The sequence below is a fragment of the Lathyrus oleraceus genome, chromosome 5 (genome assembly GCF_024323335.1).
Source record: "Lathyrus oleraceus cultivar Zhongwan6 chromosome 5, CAAS_Psat_ZW6_1.0, whole genome shotgun sequence".
Taxonomy (NCBI): domain Eukaryota; kingdom Viridiplantae; phylum Streptophyta; class Magnoliopsida; order Fabales; family Fabaceae; genus Lathyrus; species Lathyrus oleraceus.
Window position 1 is genome coordinate 169939128 of NC_066583.1, and position 23799 is coordinate 169962926.

The window sequence follows — 23799 nt, forward strand, 5'->3', positions numbered from 1 at the left end:
AAGTGGAGTGGTTACTACTTCTGCCCAATGAGCCTCTATAAATACCTCAACTTTAGGGTTAAGGAGGATATCCTGAATACACACAAATTTCCTAAAGAATACAAAACTTCTCACCTCACGTGAACTTACTCTCAGATATTATTTTTTCAATAAAGTGTATAGTTCTTGATTACTACTATATTAACGATTATAACTTTATTTACAAGTAAAATATTTTTAATATGATCCTATCTTTATTATTTTTAGTTATCATGTAATATTATTTTGAGTAGTAAATATATAATTTATTTTAATATTTTAAAGTCATAAATAGATTATTATCTAAAAGTAGAAAAATGAATTATTTACAAAATAAAAGAAACTATAACTTATTAAATAAATAGTATGATATACTTAAAACATATATTTTTAACCATTATTATATATATATATATATATATATATATATATATATATATATATATATATATATATATATATTACAAAAATTGTTATTTAAATATATATTATAATATATGAAGGAGTAAATTTGAAAATAATTTTATTTAAGAATTTAATTGAAATACATTAATAGTGTAAAGAAAATGTATGTCGTCAGTTAATATAATAAGATGAATGTTATAAAGAGTTTGACTTTCTTTTAACCACCTATAAAATAATACAAAGCACATGATGATGAATTGAACGAATATTAATTAATTTTATTATTTAAATACTTAAAATTGTATTTTTAATAATTTTCCCATTTTATATAAGAAAAATTAAGTTAGATTTGGATGAGTGACACTAAAATATGATATAGATAAGAGTGAGAAAGATGATACAAGTTATATATTTAAAGTAAAAAAAAAATACTATGAATTTATATTATAAAATTTACAATTTATTATAAATAAATATTTAAATAATTTGTCTGTAGTTGTAACATAAATATTTTATGTTTACTATAACTTTTTTATAAGTTGACTTATTATCTATTTAAAAGATATGAATATTTAAAAATATATATTTTTATTTTTTAAAATAATTTTTTAATTAAACTGACTGAAATTCACTTTATTAAAAATAAATAAGTGAAATATCATATATTCGAATTAGAACTCATATCCGATATCTATACAACTTCTAAGTTAGAGGGGAAAAAAAAGAAAGATAATTTAAATCATTGATTTTAACTTCTATTTTTACAATATCTTCCATTACAATAAAGTAAAATAAATTATTTATATACAAGTATCCCAGTGAATCACAAAACGATATATTATTTCTTGCTTCTTAAAATATATAAACTATTAAAAAAAATAGAGTATATACTTTTAAACTTTAAAAAACCAAAGAATTTTTTTTTCCTTCAACTTGTGACTTAAATTACTAACTATAATAGAACCAAATGATTTAAATCTATTCACAAAAATACAATTACAATGGCCATCCAAAACAATAAAGGTTAAATAACCTATTCACAAAATCAGCATGTGGCATTTTTTTTTATGAAACGGACACATGAGTTCCTACTAATGTCTATTTTGTGCTTTGTCTCAACTCCTTCACAAAGTGTTTCACCATTCTAACAATGAAATTTTCTCCTCCAAATTGAGTCTTTGTCGCCACCTTTACTTCAAACTTATCATTCTTGAAAGTGATGAGAGACACATCGAAAGTACCACCATCAAGATGAAGGGTAAAAATATTTCTATTTTCAACACAACACAAGTTACTTGGATCCATTCTTTTAACGCAGTCATATATGTAATAAAATTAGATTCAACAATAATAAATAAAAAATGTCAGATATTGGTCGGTCATTCTTGCAAATACTTACTAATAAATAAATCCAACATAGGTTTTGCTATATTTATATTGAGTGTTTGTATAACAAACACAAACTTCAATAAGTGTTAGATTTTGGTTTAAGGAGATGGGTTTTAAACCCAAGTAATTCATCTTAAAATAAAATTTAAATTTGAAATTAATTAATTTTCAAATATTTTTTTTAAATTATTAATTTATTCTATAAAAATATTGATTAATAATTAATTTACAAAATAACATGAATAATAAAAAATTAATAAAACTCATATCACATCATAACAAAATAAATTATTGATTTTGTAAATATGATATAATAGGGGAATAAAACTGTAATTTAACATAAATTATACAATATTATGATAATCGAAAAAATCATTTGAATTGAATTTGTAAACAATTTCTATAAATATATAAGATAATTTTTAAAAAAATATCTCAAACAAATATTTAAAAATACTAAATAAATAATTTGAGTATAGCCAATTCAGTGACATAATACTATGTAAAAAACAATTATAATCTAAATTAGTTATTAAAAATTACAAAATTCAATAAAAAATAAAAAATATAATATAATATGTAAAAACTATTAAAAAGTTATATAAGTTATCTTTTGAGTATCAAATTTTATGGACACATCAAAATGATATTTAATTTATTTTAAAATATTTATTAAAATTTATAAAAGAAATCAATATGAATTTTCATATTTTAAATAACACTCTTATTTTAAATATTAATTAATTTTAATTATATTTAAATTTAAAATAAGAGAGTTATTTAAAGTATGAAAATTCATATTGATTTGTCTTATAAATTTACCAAATACTTATGTAGAAGTGAGAAAACAACAAATCTTTCCTTTTTGTTTACCATGTCATTAATACAGCTGTCCATGAATCGTCATAAGAAAAATTACAGATGTCTCTATACGGGCTGTCTTTTATCGAGTAGAAGTAGCAAAGCAAACGGCTGGCAAGTGAACAATTGGCATCATAACAATTTTCACTGTTTGAATGGAAATGGAATATCCTAGTGTCTTTAACAAATCCTAGAAAACATACCTATCCTAATTCTTAAATACTAGTAGTATCTTCTAATAGACTAGTTTTGAATTTTAAGTTGACAATTTTTCTGTTTGAATTATTAGATACTGATGAATTAATTAGATATTAGTGAATGGTGTTCGAATATGATTACATTTACGCTTAGAGAAATACAACTACAAATGAAAATTGTTAAAGTAAGACTAAACTAATGTACAAAGTATTGCTTATATTAAAATTGAATAATATATTTCGTATACATTATTTCAAATGTTTCGCATCCGAAAGATCTTTTAGAGGAAATGAACTCACTTTATTCGAGGCTAATCTCTATAGTCTAATCTATAATTCAGACACATGATTTTGTTCGAACAAAAACTACATTAGTTTTCTAAAAAGTTTTTTAAACAAGTCTCTAAGACGCTTATTGTTGCACTCATTAGTAGTTTGTTTCAATAATTTTCGATAAAATAGGATACAATAGAGATAGTTTTATATTTGACTCATTTTTGTTTTTTAAATTCATATTTCGTGAGTCTATGGGAGAAATGACTTTATTTAATAGCTACAGTTGGTTACTTTTAAAATAACAAATATATTTCGTGCAATTTGCTATTGTGTTAATTGTTTTATTAATATTTGGCATCAGAGTTTGTCAGATAGACCTGATTGAGAGATAAATTAGAGGTATTCTTCGAATGAAGCTTGAGAGAAGAGGGAGAAAGAATGGCAGAGAGCAGCACCAACAACAATACGTTTGTGCAGCCTGCCATCCCTAAATTTGATGGCTATTATGAGCATTGGACCAAATTGATGGAGAACTTCTTTCAAGCAAAGGAATTCTAGTCTTATAGAAGATGGAATTACTGTGATTTTAGAGGGGGAAATCCATCAGAAGCCGCAACGAAACTCATAGGAGAACGGGAATTGAAGGATAAAAAAGTGAAGAACCGTCTCTATTAAGCTATAGTTAGAGAAGCCTTGGAGACCATTCTTAACGTCAACACATCCAAGCAAATATGAGATTCAATGAAGTAGAAATTCAAGGGATTAACTAGAGTCAAAGAAGCATAACTTCAAGCTCTTAAGACTGAGTTCAAAACCTTAAGAATGAAGGAAGGGGAGACTGTTAATGCTTACTTCGGAAGAACATTCTCTATTGCCAAGAAGATGAAGGCATGTGGAGAAAATGTGAAAGAAGCCGACATCACAGGAAATATCATATGCTCTTTAGTTTTCAAATTTAATTATGTTGTGTGTTCTATTGAGGAACCAAATAATGTTGATACATTAATTATGGATGAACTCGAAAGTAGTCTCTTAATCCATGAGTAGAGAATGAGAGGCCCAGCTGAAGAAGAGAAGGCCTTAAAAGTGACATATGAAGCTCGAGGTGGAAGAGGCAAAGGAACAACTAGGGGTCGAAGAAGAGGAGAGGAAGACAATTTATTGATAAGTCTGTTGTGGAATGCTATAGGTGTCACAATTTGGTGCATTATAAATATGAATGTACAAATTGAGAGAAGAGAGCTCAATATGCTGAAATAAATGATGAAGATGAAATGCTTCTAATGGCACATGTAGATCTCAAGCAGAACAAAAAGGAAGGAATCTGGTTTCTTGACTCCGGATGCTTAAATCACATGTCCAGAAATAAGAAGTGGTTCATGCATCTCGATGAAGAGTTCAAACATTCGGTCAAACTGGGGAATGACTCTAAATTAATGGTGATGTGGAAAGGAAGCATAAAGATGGAGTTTGGAGGTCAAGTTCAAATTATAAGTAATGTGTATTTAATACCTGAGTTGCATAACAATTTTCTCAGTGTAGGTCAATTGCAAGACAAAGGCATTATTACACTAATAGAGAATGGAGCATGTAAGTTGTACCATCCAACTCGTGGAATCATAACCGAAAGCATGATGACTGTAAATAGAATGCTTGTAATCATCACAAATATTCTCATTGTAGATTCAACATGCTTTAATACATATGATGAAGATACAAGTGAAATTTGGCACAAACGGTATGGGCATTTGAGCTATAAAAGTCTTGCCTTACTGCATAATAAGGAGATGGTTAAAGGGCTTCCAAATATCAAATCACTAACAAAGAAGTGCACAAGTTGTATGCAAGGGAATCAACACAGAAAATTTATACCAAAGAAGAGCAAGTGGAGAGCCACAAAGCAACTACAACTCATTCACTCTGATATTTGTGGTCCTATCTCACCTACATCTTATAGCAAAAAAAGGTATTTAATAACTTTCATTGATGATTCCAGTAGAAAATTATGGGTGTATTTTCTGAATTAGAAGAGTGAAACATTTTCAACTTCCAAAACTTTCAAAATAACGGTGGAAAAGGAGTCTAGCTTATCCTTATGTAGCTTGAGACAAACAGAGGAGGAGAATTCAACTCAAAAGAATTCACAGATTTTTGTAAATCACAAGGGATCAGAAGACATCTGACTACGACATATACGCCTCAGCAAAACGGAGTTATCGGGCGTAAAAACCGAACAATTCTCAACATGGTGAGATGTTTACTCGAAGAGAAGAAAATGCCTAAAACGCTTTGGCTAGATGTTATGAAATGAACCTGCCATATTTTAAATCGGAGTCCCACTGCCTCTTTGAAAAACAAAACTCCAGAAGAATGTTGAAGTGGTTTTATACCTAACATTAAATATTTCAGGGTCTTTGGATGCATTGGCAATGTCCATATAGTTAATGCTAGGAGACAAAAAATAGACGCAAGAAGAAAAAAGCAAGTGTTGATCGGTTACAGTGAAGAATCAAAAGGGTACAAGATGATTGATCCTTGTACAAATAAAGTAACAATCAACAGGTATGTAATATTTGAAGAAGGTAAAAAATGGACAGGAAAAGCACATCAGAAGAGACAAAACATGACGTTTTGGATTAGGGAGAAGCCTATGAACATACATACAATAAAGGGGAGGAAAGTGAAGATTAAGCTGCCTAAATGAATATGAAGGAAATACAACATACTCAAATCACAAAGATGATGCGGCCATCTCAAAGGATACAACATCCTCACAAGATCAGACAAAAGAAGACACCAATTCCAATGATGATGTTATTAGTGATGTCGTTACCTTACCAACTCGAAGAAGAAGAACTCTGGCTTATCTAGAAGATTATACCAATAAAGAAGGGCTATCGGATAATGAGGTACAAAACTTTGCTCTCTTTATTTCTGAATCTGATTCATTGTCTTATGAATAAGCAATAAAATCAAAAAAATGGAGGGGGGCAATGAATCTTGAGATCAAAGCGATAAAGAAGAACAATACATGGAAGCTGGTAAAAGCTCCTCCTGGAGTAAAGGTGATAGGAGTCAAATGGGTTTACCAAACCAAATTAAATGAGAACAGAGAAGTTAACAAATGCAAAGCAAGACTTGTGTTAAAAGGTTATGCTCAAGAAAAAAGGATAAACTACAATGAAGTTTTCGCTCTAGTAGAAAGATGGGACACCATCGAACCGTCTTGGTTGTAGCAACAAGAAATCATTAGAAAGTTTTCCAGCTTGACGTCAGAAGCACCTTTTTACATGGAAAAATCAGTGAAGATGTGTATGTTGCTCAACCACAAGGCTATGAAGTGAAAGGGGATGAGAACAAGGTGAGCAAGCTTGAGAAAGCCCTTTATGGCTTGAAGCAAGCTCAGAGGGCGTGATTTATTAGAATTGAGGGATACTTTATCAAAGAAGGATTTGGAAGGAGCTGTTGTGACCACACTTTATTTTTCAAGAAGCTTGAGGACAACAAAATTTTGATTGTAAATCTATATGTTGATGACCTTATTTTTACGAGTAATGATTTGTCGAAGGTGCAAGGTTTCAAGACCTCAATGAAAAATGAGTTTAAAATTTCTGATCTTGGAAAAATGAGGTATTTCCTAGGTGTAGAAGTTAACCAAGGCAGTAATGGAATTTACATTAGTCAAAAGAAATATGCAAATGAAGTACTTGAGAGATTTTGAATGAGAGGTTGCAATGTAGTCAGAAATCCAATAGTACCAGGAAGCAAATTGACAAAGGAAGGAGGAAGAGCAAAAGATGATGTAAAAATGTTCAAACAAATTATTGGAAGTCTCATGTATGTGATATTGATGAGACCTGACTTAATGTACAATGTTGGTCTCCTAAGCAGATTCATGTCGTGTCCAAAGGAAACACACATGTTAGCAGCCAAAAGAGGATTGAGATATATTCAGTCCACTGTAGATTTCTGTATTTTTTATAAAAAGGATTGTACAATTGAAACGATGGTGTATACAGATAGTGATTATGTCGATGATTTGGATGACCGAAAGAGTGCGTCCAGATATATATTTATGTTAAGTGGTGGAGTTGTAGCTTACGCATCTAAGAAGCAACCCGTGGTAACTCTGTCAACCACAAAAACAGAATATCTGGTTGTTGCCTCTTACACCTGCCAAAGTATATGGATAAAACATATTTTAAAACAGACCAAAGGAACTCAAAATGATTATGTTAAAATTCTTTGTGATAATTATTCCACTATTAAACGTGTGAAAGATCCTGTCTTCCATGGAAGAAGTAAGCACATTGACGTGCAGTTTTATTTTCTAAGAAATCTTACAAATGATGGATCAATTTGTTGGTGTAAGCCCTAGAGGCCAATACTTTTGGTACTTGTATCAAATTATTTATTAATAATAAAAAGCTTTTTCTTTATTATGTTTGTTTAATAAAGTCCCTAAAATAGATAGTCTGTTTAATGTATCAAGTGTGACTTAATCATGAGATCACATTAAACATAAGGACATTATTCTTAAAGTATCCATAGTCGAGCTTTATTGTGAAGTGAGATAACCTTAAAGCATTAAGACTGTTATGTATATAGCCTGATGATCACATCTCATGGATCATGGATAGGGAGTTATCAAGTCTTAAACATAGGTATGAATATTAAGAGTAATATTCATACTGGATTGACCCGCTATGAGAATACTCTATAGAATGTTATACAAAGTGTCCTAAGTTATTCTCATGGTGATATTGATGTATACCACCCTTTGACCTGAAACCACTATGGACCCTAGATGTAGAGTCGAGTGCCTTATTGCTGATCAAACATTGTTCGTAACTGGATGACCATAAAGACAGTTGATGGGTACTCCACGAAGCATGCTAAGGGACATGAGTGACCTAGATGGAATTTGTCCATCCTGCGTAGCAGGATAAATGTCTATGAGCCTAATATTGAACTGGACAAGGATGACACGGTCTATGCCATGTGTTCAATATAGACATAAGGGCAAAAGGGTAATTGTACACATAAGTATTATCACAGAAGGATTTGTCAGATCACATGACATTTTCGTGTCTTGGGTAGCAGTGATGTGTTACTAGATACCACTCACTGTTTATTATGTTAAATACGTGATTTAATATAATTGGCAATACCGCGAAAACCTACAGGGTCACACACAAAAGGACGGATTGATGAGAGATAGAGTAACTAAGGAATACCGTAATGTACGGTGCACTTAAGTGAATTGTAGAACATCGTAAGGTACGGTGTACTTAAGTAGAATACGAAATATGGTAAGGTACCACGCGCTTAAGTGATTTTGGCATATTATAAGATATGGGCCACATACACTTGAGTGGATTTTTTAGCTTGCAGCCCACACAAGTGGTTCTATAAATAGAACCCTTGTGTAGAAGCATTAGTGCAGTTGCAATTTCGTCTCTCTCTCTCTCTCTCACTCACTCACTCAAAACCTTCATTTGTAGCAGCTAGCACTGAGATTGAAGGAATTTGTTCGTGTGGGCTGAGTAGAGGCGTTGTCATCGTTCAACGTTTCGTGATCGCTCCGTAGATCTGCATCAAAGGTTACAATCGCCACAAGAGGTAACAATTTTATCATTGATCATGCCCATCCGTAAGGATCACTAAAGGAGAAATTTTAAATTCCGCTGCGTTATGGGAGAAGTAAGCACATTGACGTGCAATTTTATTTTCTAAGAAATCTTACAAATGATGGATCATTCAACATGGAATACATTGGTAGCAATGATCAAATAGCTGACATCATGATCAAACCTTTGAAGATTGATTAGTTCGAAAAACTCAGAGAAACAATGGGCATTAGAAACAGTTTAGGGGAGAGTTTTGTTAGTATTTTCTTATTAGTAGTTTATGTTTCATTAAGTTTCTATAAAATAGGACATGATAGATTTAGTTTTACATTTAACTCATTCTTGTTTTTTAAATTCACGTTTCCTGAGTTTATCGGAGAAGTGGCTTTATTTCAGATTTTCAATTTCTTTGTAAGGCTATTTAAAAGCTGCACTTGATTACTTTCATACTAACAAATATCGGTTGCATTTTGTGCAATTTGCTATTGTGTTCATTATTTTATTAACATTTCGACCGTGTTGATTTTTCCAGACTCTAACTCTTGATCTTTCAAGAGTGTCTTTCTTTTGCTATCGAACTACTTTATCTATTCTTTTTCGAGTCATCTTTATGTCTCAATCAAAGATGTATTTCGAATCTTCAAATTTTAAGTATAATAGAGGTCTCTCCAAATTTGTTAACTAAGAAAAATAATTATGCAATTAAGATTTTTACCCGTGTTTTTAAAATTTTGGAGTTTCTTAAACTTCTTGAAAAGTAATAGTTCTATTTTGAGCAATCAACAACCATGTATCTAGTTGCATACAATCTTCCTCGACTTCCCATTCATAAAAGTTAGACATACAACTTACTAATTTAACCTTTTTCACTAATAATAGCAAAAAATGTTACTTCATTTTATTTTCTTATGCAACATTTTGAACTTACTCCCTTTCTATTTTTTCTTCCTTCATTTCAATTCAATTTTTTCATCATATCGTCATGTCTTCTAACTCACAAATCTCTGATGTTGTACATCCGTCCATGATTTTCCAAGCTCCAAAGCACGTTCTAAAAGGGAAAGTTGAGTTTTCTTCTAAGTTTGAAGGTAAGGAGGAAAAAAAAGGAAATCTATAAATTCCCAATATTAATCTCTTTTATTATAATCTCACAAAGTTTTGCCTGTCTGGATCCATTTTCCCCTTCTAGGTATCACCCTCACCATGAGTATTTTTACCTTTTAACCCATAGACGTTATTGTTGGCCTTAAAAGATTAAGTGAACCTTAAGTTTCTAGATACTACTATGAACACATTTTGTTTTTAACTCACCAAAATTAAGTTCTAAGAAACCCTTTACTAGCCACTTTAAATTGAATGATTAACTCATGTTTTTGTCAAGAAATATTTGTCTTGAAAAATTACGGACTATAAATTGATTAACTCATGTTTCTAAGAAACCCTTTACTAGCCACTATAAATTGATATTTTAATAACTCACGTTAAGATTTTTCCTAATGTAATTAAACTTCTTTTACGCACAGTTATTACACTGAAATAAATTAATTTTATTGTTTAAAGATTTATTTATTTTTCTTAAATTGGATTTATATAATAATGTTCACAGTATTTCCTTTTTGTTTGATGGCTGATTGATTATCATAATATGTATTAAGTTTTTTTTTCCAATTTGATTGCAAAAATAAATAAATAAAATAAAAGATTATAATAAGTGACTATTATTATGAGATAATAATATTGTAGTAAATTATGTATTAATTTGTCATTGGCTATGATATTTTATGATTTAAGTGTCATTTTTTTCTGAAATAAATCCTAAAACATTAGTGTAATATTAATATATGGTATATTGAAGAGTTATAAGTCTTGTTTGAAAGTTTTTTTTTCATGAGAACCAGTCATAATTTGAATTAAAATTTTGTGTTGTAGGTGATAGCTAATTATTCATAGAGCCAAGAATATTATAAATAAAAAAAATATTATGCATGCTCTTTTACTTTTTTTTATAAATATTATCGGTAGTTCATCATTTTCTTTATGTTTTAGAATATTGTTATCAAAATATTTTAGCAAAGATACAAGCATTTATAATATAATTGTTATAACATGTCATATAAATTAAGATTTTATGTATGTACGGTATTTACTACTCTAATAAATTTATTAAGATTTTTGTGATTATAATAAATATTTAATGGAAAATTTTTGAATTTTATTTTTCAATCATGTTAACATTTTATGTGACACCTCAAAAATAATTGAAGGCTCCTGTAATTTTTATGTGGAGGAACAATATTACACATTAAAAATGCATTATTTTTTCCTAAGTTTCATACAAATTTATCAAGTTTCAAAGATATTCATCTAAAGGGATACCATATTGAAATAAGAGAGATGAAGATATTGAATATCTTTATATTACACAATACAATTTGGACAAAAAAAAACATGAAATGGAAAAGCTACTTGCTTCTTCCTTAGACTTGTACTTCACTTACATTAGTACAAATGAAACATATGTCATTGTAAATCAAAAATTTACAAATCACACTCAAGTGTGTTGTTTACAAAATCGGTTGGATCATCTCAGATGGATATATTATGATACAATAACTAGTATTGAAGAATCAGAAATTTCTTCAATCCAATAAAATGTGTGTCTTCTTAAAGAAAATTAAAATGTTAAGAAGTTGAGTTTTTTTATATAACATATATAAGGTGATGTTTACGAATAAATTTATCAATCATGTAGACCACTTAAATATTTTATAACATTAATTATTACATCGACTAAAAGATCATGCACTTTATTGTCTACTCACAATCAGAAGCTTGTGAATTTTTTTTCAACTAATTAGAGTAAGATCTCATTTTCTGAATTTTCCAAATATTTATTTATAAGTATCTGTCATACCCCAAAAGTTGCCCATTAATCTTACAAAACATTTCTCGAAGCACTCCAACTTATTCCGAAAGGCACTGACCTTAAAGGAACAAAAGCCCAGCTCACAACAGACCCAATCCAGAAAATGGCCCAAACTGTCATGCTCGCTAGGCGAGCAAAACCTTCGCCTAGCGAACTCTTCGCTACAATACTCGCCTAGCGAAGCTTGCGAATATCAGAATTTCTGGGCTTCATTCTGAGCCCATTAGGTCACAACAAAAGCATTATAAATAGCCAAGCTTCAGTCAGAAAAAGGGAGAACGAAAACAGACGAAGACGGACAGAAACCCTGACATAGAAACCCTGGAGACCAATTCAGAGGATTCCGAGTAAAGAAACCCTGAAGGCCGCTCATCCGCACCGAAGTTACCTCCGCCCAATTCGACCCGATTTGTCATTCCAAAGCTGCAATTCCATTGCCAACAGGTTTGCGCATCACTACTGTTTTATGCTTTTAATCGGTAATCGCTACATACATAAGGCATCATGATTAAGTTTTCGGATATGTAATTTGATTTCACATGTGAATTTAAGTATGCCTGAATATCCAGAATGTTTGTCCATGTTATTCCTGTAATTAAATGCCATAAAGTTCAGGGTGCCGGAGATCATGCTGCTATCAAACTCAAAACCCGTAGCAGCTCGCTAGCACATCGCTAAGCGAGCCTGTAGCGAGCACTCGCTAAGCCTTCGCTAGGCGAAGCAGGAGCGAACGGGGCAGTGGCTGTTTTGTTTCTTTTCTGTTCTGCCTTATGTTTATCTAATCGAGATCTATTGTAATTCTGCATTATTTGGCCTGACCTTATGACTGTTGTGTTTATTTTGTGGTGCAATTTTAAATTGCACTTTATCTCGATGTTCTAACCCGTGTGCTGAAATGTGTAAAGGCCTACACATTCCCGAAGAAACGGCCGGCTAAGTATTCCACTTTATTTGTGGGATACCCTTATGGAGATGGATTCTGAATTACTTAATTTTAATGTGGAGATACATCCTAAATTATCTAGCTGATTTTAATGTATTGATTTCATCGATTTTAATGTGGACCTAATTACTTAATCGATTACGGCTATCTAATTAATTGTAAAACTTTGCCTTTAAATATGTGATCTTGGACCTCTCTTTGTTGCTCTACGGTATTACGGTATTATGGTCATGTCCCGCGAATGTGGGGATACCCTTAGCCAAGACCCTTCGATTAAATCATCATGTCCCTATAAAATAAATCATAGTCCATCGGATGTTGCCTTCGAATATATGATTTTGTCCCTCGATGACCCTTCGGTGTAGCTTACGGTTAAATGATGATCGTCCCTCCGAATGCTAGGGTATCCTTACAAATGTTGCCTTCAATGACCAATCGATGACCCTACGATGACCCTTTTACGTCCAAAGGGTAAAACTACTTACTTCTCAATAGTAAGGACAGTTTTACCCTCATAAGGATAGGAAATGCCCATAAAGACCTTGGGTAGGTATAACTCTTAATTGCTTACTCACAATTTAAAAATACTTTTCACACTTCACAAATACTAGAAAATCACCATTTGGTATACATTCATACTAGAATCATTACTGAGTTATATTTTTCTAAACCATTTTCAAAACTAAACGAGATAACCACTTTGTATACATTCATACGAGAATCATTACAAAGTTAAATTCTCTTTTTCAAAACATTTTCTAAACAATTCACGAACACTTTTTCAGACAAGAAAAATAATATAAGTGATCAAGCAATTAAGAGCCCATGGATAACCATGGATACAAAGGGTGCTAACACCTTCCCTTTGTATAATGTACCTCCCGAACCCAAAATCTAAATTAAGGTCTTTCCTGTTCTTTTCCACCTTTCCTTATTGGATAAAAGAAAAGTCGGTGGCGACTCTTGCTAACCGCGACATTTGCTTTCCAAAGCAAAAACACACAAAGTCAGTTCACCGTATGACAGTATCAAATATATTAAAATTGATATTGAACATCTTATAACATATGTTTATAAAAAGATGGTCTTAAAGATCCATTCTTTAGACGTCTAAAGTTAATTCTATGGTTGATACTTGTGAGATCATGATTCTAAATTAGATATTTGAAACACACAAAGTATGAATATTAAGATGTTTATCCGCATTAAGCCAACACATTACATATGCTTCTCATTCCTTAACGTACAATTCATTTTAGGTTCATAACCTAATAGTTCTCATCTAAGTTAACTTTTAGATGTGTTGTATATAATTCAATTGCTCTAATATAGTACACAAAGAAGAGTCTTGAACGAATATTGGGGAAAATGTGTTTATATATGAACCTTGTATTTAAGGATATATCTTGATCCAATAATTGGATACTTGATTGTAGTCCGATAGGCTGGTTGTTAACTGAGAATTAATTTTTCCAATATCAAGCGGAAGAGAATAAACGACTGAAAAAGTGAACTAAAAGTTCAAATGAACAATTTAAAATAAATTGTTATCTTGATCCTTTTATAAACTAATATGAACCAGAAGTTCAAAATTTTATTCATTTGCAAAGTTTATAAAACCAATTATAAACTGCTAATAATTCAATCAAACTAGATTCTCCTAATTGGAAATCTAATATTGCAGATGAGTTGAAACCACGTATGAAGCACGACAGAGCAATCAGTTTCAAAAATAAAAATCCTCGAACAAGAAAGGGAGCTAAGAATAAAGATGATCCAAGTTAGGATATAGAAAATCTAAAAGAATCTTTCATACATAATAAATATTTCATCTCTATAAGAGATTGATCAGGTACCTGAAACTCATGAAAATAAAGAGATCTTGATAAATTATGTCCAAAATGGAATACAATGGAACCGACACGAAGTCTACATTGATGATATTTTTGCATACTATATAACGCTAAATGAGATAAATTAAAAAGAGGATCAGGAACCAAAGTTTATTAAAAATTTGTAGACAAAGTGAGGATTCGTCAAAATAGAAAGATGCAATTGAAGCAGAATTAAACTCACTCTACAAAAAATAAAATTTTGGACCTGTAGTCCAAACACCTCAAGGTGGGAAAGCAGTTGGATAAAAAAAAAGGGTTTTCATGCGAAAACGAAATGAAAATAATGAAATTGTGAATACAAAGCTAGACTTGTCGCTCAAGGATTTTCGCAAAGACTTGGAATTGATTTTGATGAGACATATTCATCTGTAATGGATGTAAACACTTTTCGATATTTAATAAGCTTTGTAGCACATGAAGAGCTTAATTTGCACATGATGGATGTTGTAACAACTTATACGTATGGTTCACTTGATAGTGAAATTTACATGAAATTCCCTTAAGGGTTCAATATACCAGATGCACATAATTCTGGATTTTAAAAAAACTACTCAATAAAATTGAACAAGTCTCTCTATGGACTGAAACAATATGGACGCATGTGATTTAATCGTCTTACTGAATATTTGCTTAGAGAGGGATATACAAATAATTGCATCTGTTTTTCTATTTTTATAAAAGTATAAGGAAAAGAACTTGCAATAATAGTTGTCAATGTGAATGACATAAATATTAGTGGAACTCCTGAAGAGCTTCCAAAAACTACGAATATATTATCCACTTTAATAAAACTCAAAAATGGTGTTGTCTTGTAGGTAATCAATATTGTAATTCTTAATTACAGTTCATAATTATAAACTGTTTACACACATTAATATAAGGCTTCACAAATATTGTTTAAAAAAATAGCTCTTAAAAAGAAAATATCAGAAGAAAGAAAAATGGTCAACCACAATTATTGGGATATACAGGTATCTTTGCTAAACTATTGCATGTTTTTTATGCGCGTATGCATGCAAGCATCTACTGTCAGCAACTTTGTGAACATCGACCAAACAAATGAACTAAACCAAGAATACAAAGCCATTCTAGTACAATTTTTTAAGTTGAAAGTAATCTTTTGAACGCATATTCTTCTCACATTCCTATCATGGATATAATTGAATACAAATATCACTTATCTATATATACATATACAACTCAATTAAATTAAACTAAACATTCAGTTTCAATCCCAAAACATTGAACACCTACATAGCAATAGTGTTGCTGCCATATTACTTATTTAACTATAATGGCACCACCCGGTAGACCCAAAAAAGTTGTGCAAATGGAAGAAGAAGAAGATGATCATGATGAGATGAAGAAGAACGTGGTCAGAGCTTTGCCATTCTTTAAACTGTTGAGCTATGCTGACTATGTGGATTGGATTCTTATGGGTTTGGGAACTTTAGGTTCTATTGTGCATGGCATGGCACTTCCTGTTGGTTATTTGTTGTTAGGAAAAGCTCTTAATGCTTTTGGTAACAATATTCATGACATTGATGCTATGGTTCCTGCTCTTAAAAAGGTACTTAACAATATCCATATAGTACACACAAACAAATGTTATATAGGTTGTTGATGTTGTTGTCGTCTTCGTCGGTTTCAGGTTGTTCCGTACGTGTGGTACATGGCCATCGCCACATTTCCTGCTGGGGTACTTGGTATATTATTCTTTCATGCTTATGACAGAATTTTCATGATCATATATATTTGAAAAAATGAAACTCAATTCTACAATTCACCAGATGAAAATTTATGCAGAGATTGGTTGTTGGATGTATGCAAGTGAAAGACAGTTATCGCGACTAAGATTAGCATATCTAAAAGCAGTCCTAAGCCAAGAGATAGGAGCTTTTGATACAGAATTAACAAGTGGAAAAGTCATCACTGGAATAAGCAAGCACATGAGTGTTATACAAGATGCCATTGGTGAAAAGGTAAGCAAATAAATAATTGTAACAATAAGTTTCACCTTTCTTTTTATGACTGAACCAAGCAAGTGAAGTTCTTGCTCACAGTTGGGTCACTTTACCTCTAGCTGCGCAACTTTCTTCGCTGGAATTGTGATCGCCGCGATATCCTGCTGGGAAGTAGCACTTCTATGTTTAGTGGTTGTCCCTCTTATTCTCATAATTGGAGCAAGTTACACTAAAAAAATGAACAGAATCTCAACTACCAAATTGTTTTACCATTCTGAAGCCACGTCTATGATAGAACAGGTATACAACATTGATCCATGCATAGTGCAATACTATGATTTACAACATGACAAATTGTGCATTTTATACACATATATATATATACACAAGCCAAGTCTTCAATATCAAGAATACTTTTAGTCTAATCTATTGTCACATAGCTGATTATAACAAAACTCTGAAACTGATAATATGACAGACCATATCACAAATAAAAACAGTATATGCTTTTGTTGGAGAGGGTTTGGCAGTCAAATCCTTCACAGAGAACATGGATAAACAGTATGTCATAAGCAAAGGGGAGGCACTTGTGAAGGGAGTTGGAACAGGAATGTTTCAAACTGTGAGTTTTTGTTCTTGGTCTCTGATTATATGGGTTGGAGCCGTTGTTGTCAGAGCCGGGAGAGCAAAGGGAGGAGATATAATAGCTGCAGTAATGAGTATTCTTTTTGGTGCCATGTAAGGAAGCAATAAACTTCATGCTAGTTTTAGAATGAAAATAAAGGTTAACAGTGTGCAGTAACAAAAGTTGCTTTTTTGAATTGCAGATCTATCACTTATGCAGCACCAGACATGCAAATATTCAATCAGGCAAAAGCTGCGGGGTATGAGGTCTTTCAAGTGATCCAAAGAAAGCCACTTATACATAATGAATCAAAAGGGAAGATTCCTACGAAGATTAGCGGTTACATTGAGCTTCGAGATGTTCACTTTTCATACCCGTCACGGCCAGAGAAATCTATCCTTCAAGGACTGTCATTGTCCATACCAGCAGGAAAGACAGTAGCTCTAGTTGGTAGCAGCGGATGCGGAAAGAGCACTGTCATTTCCCTGATAACTAGGTTTTATGACCCCACTAGAGGTTAGTGCATTAGAATAATAGAAGTGTAGGAACTGATTGTGTAATCTTGAATGCAAATAGCCAAGCCTGATATTGTTCAATACATTCCAGGAGAAATTTTTATTGACAGTCACAATATCAAGGACCTTGATCTGCAGTTTCTTCGAAGTAATATAGGGGCTGTATACCAAGAACCATCGCTCTTTACGGGCACTATTAAGGATAATTTGAAACTGGGAAAAATGGATGCAGATGACGAAGAGATTCAAAAGGCAGCAATGATGTCTAATGCACACTCTTTCATATCACAGCTTCCTAATCAGTACCTAACTGAGGTGAGCTACTTAATCTAGCATGTCACTTTTGTTGTTAGCACAATTGCGGCTTCTCTGATTTTGTATTTTTTTCTATTAACTTGCATACTTTGTATACATTAATTATATTTTGATGTATTTTCAAACGCGTCTTCAGGCTACATTTTTTTTCCATTCACAACATTAATCGCAACATATGTGTGCCTGAAATTACAGGTAGGACAAAGGGGCGTTCAAGTATCAGGAGGTCAGAAGCAGAGAATTGCAATTGCAAGAGCCATTCTGAAAAATCCTCCTATTCTTTTGCTTGATGAGGCCACTAGTGCCCTTGATTCAGAATCGGAAAAGCTGGTTCAAGAAGCACTTGACACAGCGATAGAGGGAAGGACTGTCATCTTGATTGCACACAGGCTTTCAACAGTTGTAAATGCAGATATGATTGCTGTCGTGGAGAATGGACAAATCATAGAGATAGGAACACACCAGAGTTTGTTAGACACGAGCAAATTTTATAGTACATTATTCAGCATGCAGAACCTTGAATCAGTTCCTGAACTAAGGTAATTAACCACTTTATATTCATATTCTGATATTGAACCGATGGCACTCAATGGACAACTCTAACCAGATTTAAATGTTTAATGGATAGAACTACAACTTCCAAGAATAAAAGTGCCCGCCAAGTAGGCACTATTGATGAAACTAGACCATTGCCGGAGACACAGAGAGAGGTCCAAAGAGATCTTACAGACCATTCTGTACTGGAGGAACAAAACAAGACGAGCTTAAGAGAAGAAAATATATTTTTCAGAATATGGTTTGATTTAAAAAAGAAGGAGCTGGTGAAGATTGCTATTGGCTCGTTTGCAGCAGCTTTCTCTGGCATCTCAAAGCCGTTTTTCGGTTTCTACATCATCACCATCGGAGTAGCATACTTTGAAGAAGATGCAAAACGAAAAGTTGGAATGTTCTCAGCAATCTTCTCTGGAATAGGGTTGCTTTCATTATTTAGCCACACCTTCCAGCATTACTTCTTTGGAGTGGTTGGAGAAAAGGCCATGGCAAATTTCAGACGTGCTTTGTATTCAGGTATTGGATATTCCCTATCAGAATTTCTACATACCTAAGCTCTCTTTTATTGAAGGAAGAAAGAACTCTCAGCGTGAGCTAAAAAGCCTACAACAAAGCATTATATACGTAAAATCGCAGTATGATTTAACAAAAATCAGTCGATAATGATTTAAACTTTTACAGGTGTGCTTCGTAATGAAGTAGGCTGGTTTGACAAACCTGACAACACTGTCGGTTCGTTAACTTCACGCATCATCAGCGATACTGCCATGGTCAAAATCATAATTGCTGATCGCATGTCCGTCATTGTGCAATGTGTTTCCTCCATACTTATAGCAACATCTGTTAGCATGTATGTCAACTGGAGAATGGGTTTGGTGGCATGGGCTGTGATGCCCTGCCACTTCATAGGTGGTCTCATTCAAGCCAAGTCCGCCAAAGGATTTTCAGGCGACTACTCGGCTACACATTCAGACCTTGTCGCTCTTGCATCTGAGTCCACAACCAATATAAGGACTATAGCATCATTTTGTCATGAAGAACAAGTACTGAAGAAAGCCAAAACATATCTGGACATTCCAAAGAAAAAGTACAGAAAAGAAAGTATCAAATATGGGATCATCCAAGGCTTCTCCCTTTGCTTGTGGAACATTGCACACGCTGTTGCTTTGTGGTACACTACAATTCTGGTCGACAGACGGCAAGCCTCTTTTGAAAATGGAATAAGAGCATACCAAATATTTTCTCTTACAGTTCCTTCTATCACAGAATTATACACACTGATCCCAACTGTCATCACTGCCATCAATATGCTAACCCCAGCATTCAAAACCCTTGACCGTAAAACTGAAATCGAACCAGATATACCGGACAACTCAGAACCCGAGAGGATCGAAGGAACTGTCGAATTTGAAAATGTAAATTTCAAGTACCCTTTAAGACCTGCAGTCACTGTTCTTGACAATTTCAGTTTAAAAATTGAAGCTGGATCTAAGGTGGCTTTTGTAGGACCGAGCGGCGCTGGAAAATCGTCAGTTTTGGCCCTTTTACTAAGATTTTATGATCCAGTGGAAGGAAAAGTACTAATTGATGGGAAAGACTTGAAGGAATATAACCTAAGATGGTTAAGGACACAAATAGGACTGGTACAACAAGAGCCACTGCTTTTTAACTGCTCAATTCGAGACAATATTTGCTATGGAAATAATTCGGCTTCTGAAAGTGAAATTGTGGAGGTTTCTAGAGAAGCAAATATACATGAATTTGTGAGTAATCTACCAAATGGATATAACACTGTTGTTGGAGAGAAAGGTTGCCAGCTTTCAGGAGGACAAAAGCAAAGAATAGCCATTGCAAGAACCTTACTAAAGAAGCCAGCAATATTACTCCTTGATGAAGCAACGAGTGCCCTCGATGCTGAGTCTGAAAGAACTATAGTAAATGCTATTAAAGCAATGAATCTGAAGGAAGCAACTGGTTTGTGTTCGAGAACCACCCAGATCACAATAGCTCATAGACTTTCCACAGTAAAAAACTCGGATACCATAATCGTCATGGAAAAAGGTAGAATTGTAGAGACAGGCTCCCACTCAACTCTAATTGCAGTGGATGCAGGACTTTATTCAAGATTATTCAGACTACAGAGCTTCGACGAGACCTCATAGGTTGATAACTCTAAAAATCTGGTATCTGAAACAATGAAGATTGATTTTACAAAACTAAGTTTTTTTCTTAAATTTCTTCTCTGATGTAATTAAGTTATTGTCAGAGTGTACCTTGATGTAACAAAGTGCTTTACATGTTTGCCTATAATTCAAAGAAGACACTATCCATTGTCTTGAGCTTTTCCATCTCCTCCTCGCTAGCGATTCCGGGATCAACGTAACACAACTGGAATAGAAACAAGACCATCAAGATTAATCATTTTTTGATCAAATTCAACTATAAGTTTTTGTTAAGAGAAGCAAGACCTGGTATTGTGGCTTCTTCAGTGTATTCGTCCCCTTTCTTATGAGCTTTTGCCATCCCATTTTCTTCTTTAATGATCTTTCAAGAGCAGTTATACTCTATAATGAAAAAAAAAAAATTCTAAGTTTGAAGCTTGAAATGAAAGGATGCAAAATTAGTACACCTGCATGTAACATGCAAATTTTCAAAATCGTCGGAACTACGATCGAGAAAACAGATATTAACAACTAAATATGAAGTTGGCAAGGAAGACAAATTACATGAGCAGGATCCAAAACTAGGAGATTATACGTTAGAATTCCATCTCGTTGATGCTTGGCTTGCACGCCAACGATTGTTCTTGAATGACCATCATGTTGAAAGTACAAGGGCCTGTCCAACAAAGCATTTAAAATTCAAAAAATAAGAAACAAAATTGTTTGTATGGCTAATATGCGTATCTTAAATGCGCCCTCACGTTTTCTCGCCGACCACAACATGCTGCAAACCGAATTGGACTGTGTTTTCATCTGAAAAGTAATTCCACACAAAATCCATGAGAACTTGATAAGCCTCACTACTTGCTTTATCGTCCGTGTTATCAACATTTGTTCCTACGACAGATTGAGATTCCTTAGGACCGAAATCAACTACTCTTGCACGAAAACCAAAAGAACGCAATAGAGCAGCGCATTCAGTAGTCCCTATCCATTTTTTGGAACCATAAACATCATGATCAAGTTGAGAAGCTCCTGGTGCATCAAAACCCTTTTCCCAAGCAACCTCAAGCCATCTCTGCAACGACACGATATCAGGAACAAACCCCGAACCACCAAACAAAACCTCTCTTGCTTCCGGCCTCTGCGCTAGCAAATGAGAACTAAGCATTTGAATGTTACGCCATCCACAACCCCATCCAGCATCCTCAGAATCAAGGCTCTGGAAATGATCAACATAACCGGACAAAACGGTTTTCGAATTCTCAGTTTCAGACTCCAGACAGTTTCTCAACAAGGTCATTAAACCCGATTCAACTTTGTAAAACTTGCTCCGTGTCTGTAAACCAATCAAGCAAGAGATTTTTTCATCCATTGAACATTCCTCTTTATCTCTACTAGTCTCACCACCATAATAGTTACAATATTCACTCTGCAAAATATATAATTCTCCATTAAAACACTGCTTTTAAAACCACAAGAGGAACCTCTCATGTAGGCACATAGATTAATAGATATAGTAAAAGTACCGGAAGAGATTGGAGGGGCTGTTGGGGCAGCTCAGGATCATGAAAATGAGCATTGGCGTGCCTGCGTTTATGCAGAATCATATTGATATATCATCTTCATATCATCGATGTGAAATGGTGAAGAAGAAGAAAGTGACATGCATACATACATACATACATAATACATACATAATACATATATACATACGCATACATACAATTGAAGTTGAGACGAAGGAACTGGTGAATCACAGAAGGGACACGTGCTCCATGAATCAGGATCCATTTTGTCTCTGTTGTCACAATATATGTCTTATTTATTATAAATTGCGAAATATCTACCAAAAGTCGCATTATATTTAAAAATAGCAGTTTAATTTATATGGATCACTCATTAAAGGAATAAATTATAAATTGCAAGATATTTACAAAAAGTCACCTTTTATTAGAAAATGCAATTTAACATATATAGTAAAGCAACATTGGCGGTCAAACTCAGAGTTAATTAATAGATTTGAACGAGTTTAAAATACTCGGTGGTTAAAAATGAACTATTAAAAGGAGAATTTAACTAAAGACTATTTTTACAAGATAATAGGGGAAGGGAAATAAGGGGTTAAATTTTTTTTAATTTTAAATTCATATCATATATTGAAAAAAGAAAAATAAATAAATATTAGTATTAATATATTTTTAATTTTAAATATTATATAAACTTAGAGTATAATTGAAGACTAGGTTAGAGTGCCTTATTCTTGGATGTTCATAGTATCGATTTAAATCAGTTTTGAGATTTAATTCAAAATTAAATTTATTCGTGGTTTGATTTGGTTTTTGGATGATTAATTCAAAAAATCATGCAGTTTAATTTAAATCGATTTTTAGATATTCAAATTATAAATTATATTTTTATTAAGATTTAAAAAATACTAATAAATAATAAATTTTATATAATATACAATGTATAATTTATTAAAAATTAATAGTAGAAAATAAAAAATATTAATTTTAGGTGAAATAAATAAAATAATAAAATAAAAATGATTAGTTATAGTTAAAATACATAAAATAATAAAAATAAATAATTTAAATTAAACTAAAAAATAAGATTAAAAATAAGTATTTTCGATTAATAAACTAACACAATAAATCATATTAGTTAAAAAAATATATACAAATGGTTTCGTTTGATTTAGATTGATTATAAAAAATCAATCCAAAATCTAATTTGAATCGAGAATTTTTATAAAAAAGATATTCAAACATCCAATAATATTTAATTTTTTTACAATTTTTAATTGAATCAGTTTAAATTTAAACACCTTTATATCAAACTTTGAAAAACCTAAAAAAAAAATGGCATTAGATTTAACAATATAAACATCTGACTGGACTAAGCATTTTGTTAAACTAAAATATCCCAAAAAAATATATTTATTATATAATTAATTTGTAATATTATTAAGAATTTATTTTAATTATACTTTTATTTCAATTATCTCTCTCACTTACATTTTTATTTCAATTATCTCATATTTCATATTTAATATTAAATTAGTTATTTTATATTTTAAATTTATTACATGATTATTTAAAAAACATCTAATACATCATATTT

The 23799-nt window shown here is 32.2% G+C and overlaps 1 protein-coding gene and 1 pseudogene across 6 annotated transcripts; one reads left to right on the forward strand and one right to left on the reverse strand.

Annotated features, from left to right (window-relative positions):
* Positions 1–15834: 15834 nt before the first annotated feature.
* LOC127081011 (ABC transporter B family member 10-like) lies at positions 15835–20673 on the forward strand (annotated as a pseudogene).
* On the reverse strand, positions 16419–22521 carry LOC127081009 (uncharacterized). Of its 6 annotated transcripts, XM_051021299.1 has the most exons (9): positions 22400–22514; positions 22203–22263; positions 21435–22105; positions 21238–21349; positions 20980–21075; positions 20785–20899; positions 19229–20698; positions 16558–16665; positions 16419–16472 (listed from the first exon to the last, which is right to left on the reverse strand). In XM_051021299.1, the coding sequence occupies exons 1-6, from the start codon at positions 22465–22467 to the stop codon at positions 20816–20818; spliced, it is 1092 nt and encodes a 363-aa protein (XP_050877256.1). In that variant the 5' UTR covers positions 22468–22514; the 3' UTR covers positions 16419–16472; positions 16558–16665; positions 19229–20698; positions 20785–20815. The 6 variants fall into 6 exon arrangements, with proteins under 6 accessions (XP_050877256.1, XP_050877254.1, XP_050877255.1 ...); XM_051021297.1 differs by having other exon boundaries at positions 16419–16665; XM_051021298.1 differs by having other exon boundaries at positions 16419–16733.
* Positions 22522–23799: the final 1278 nt, after the last annotated feature.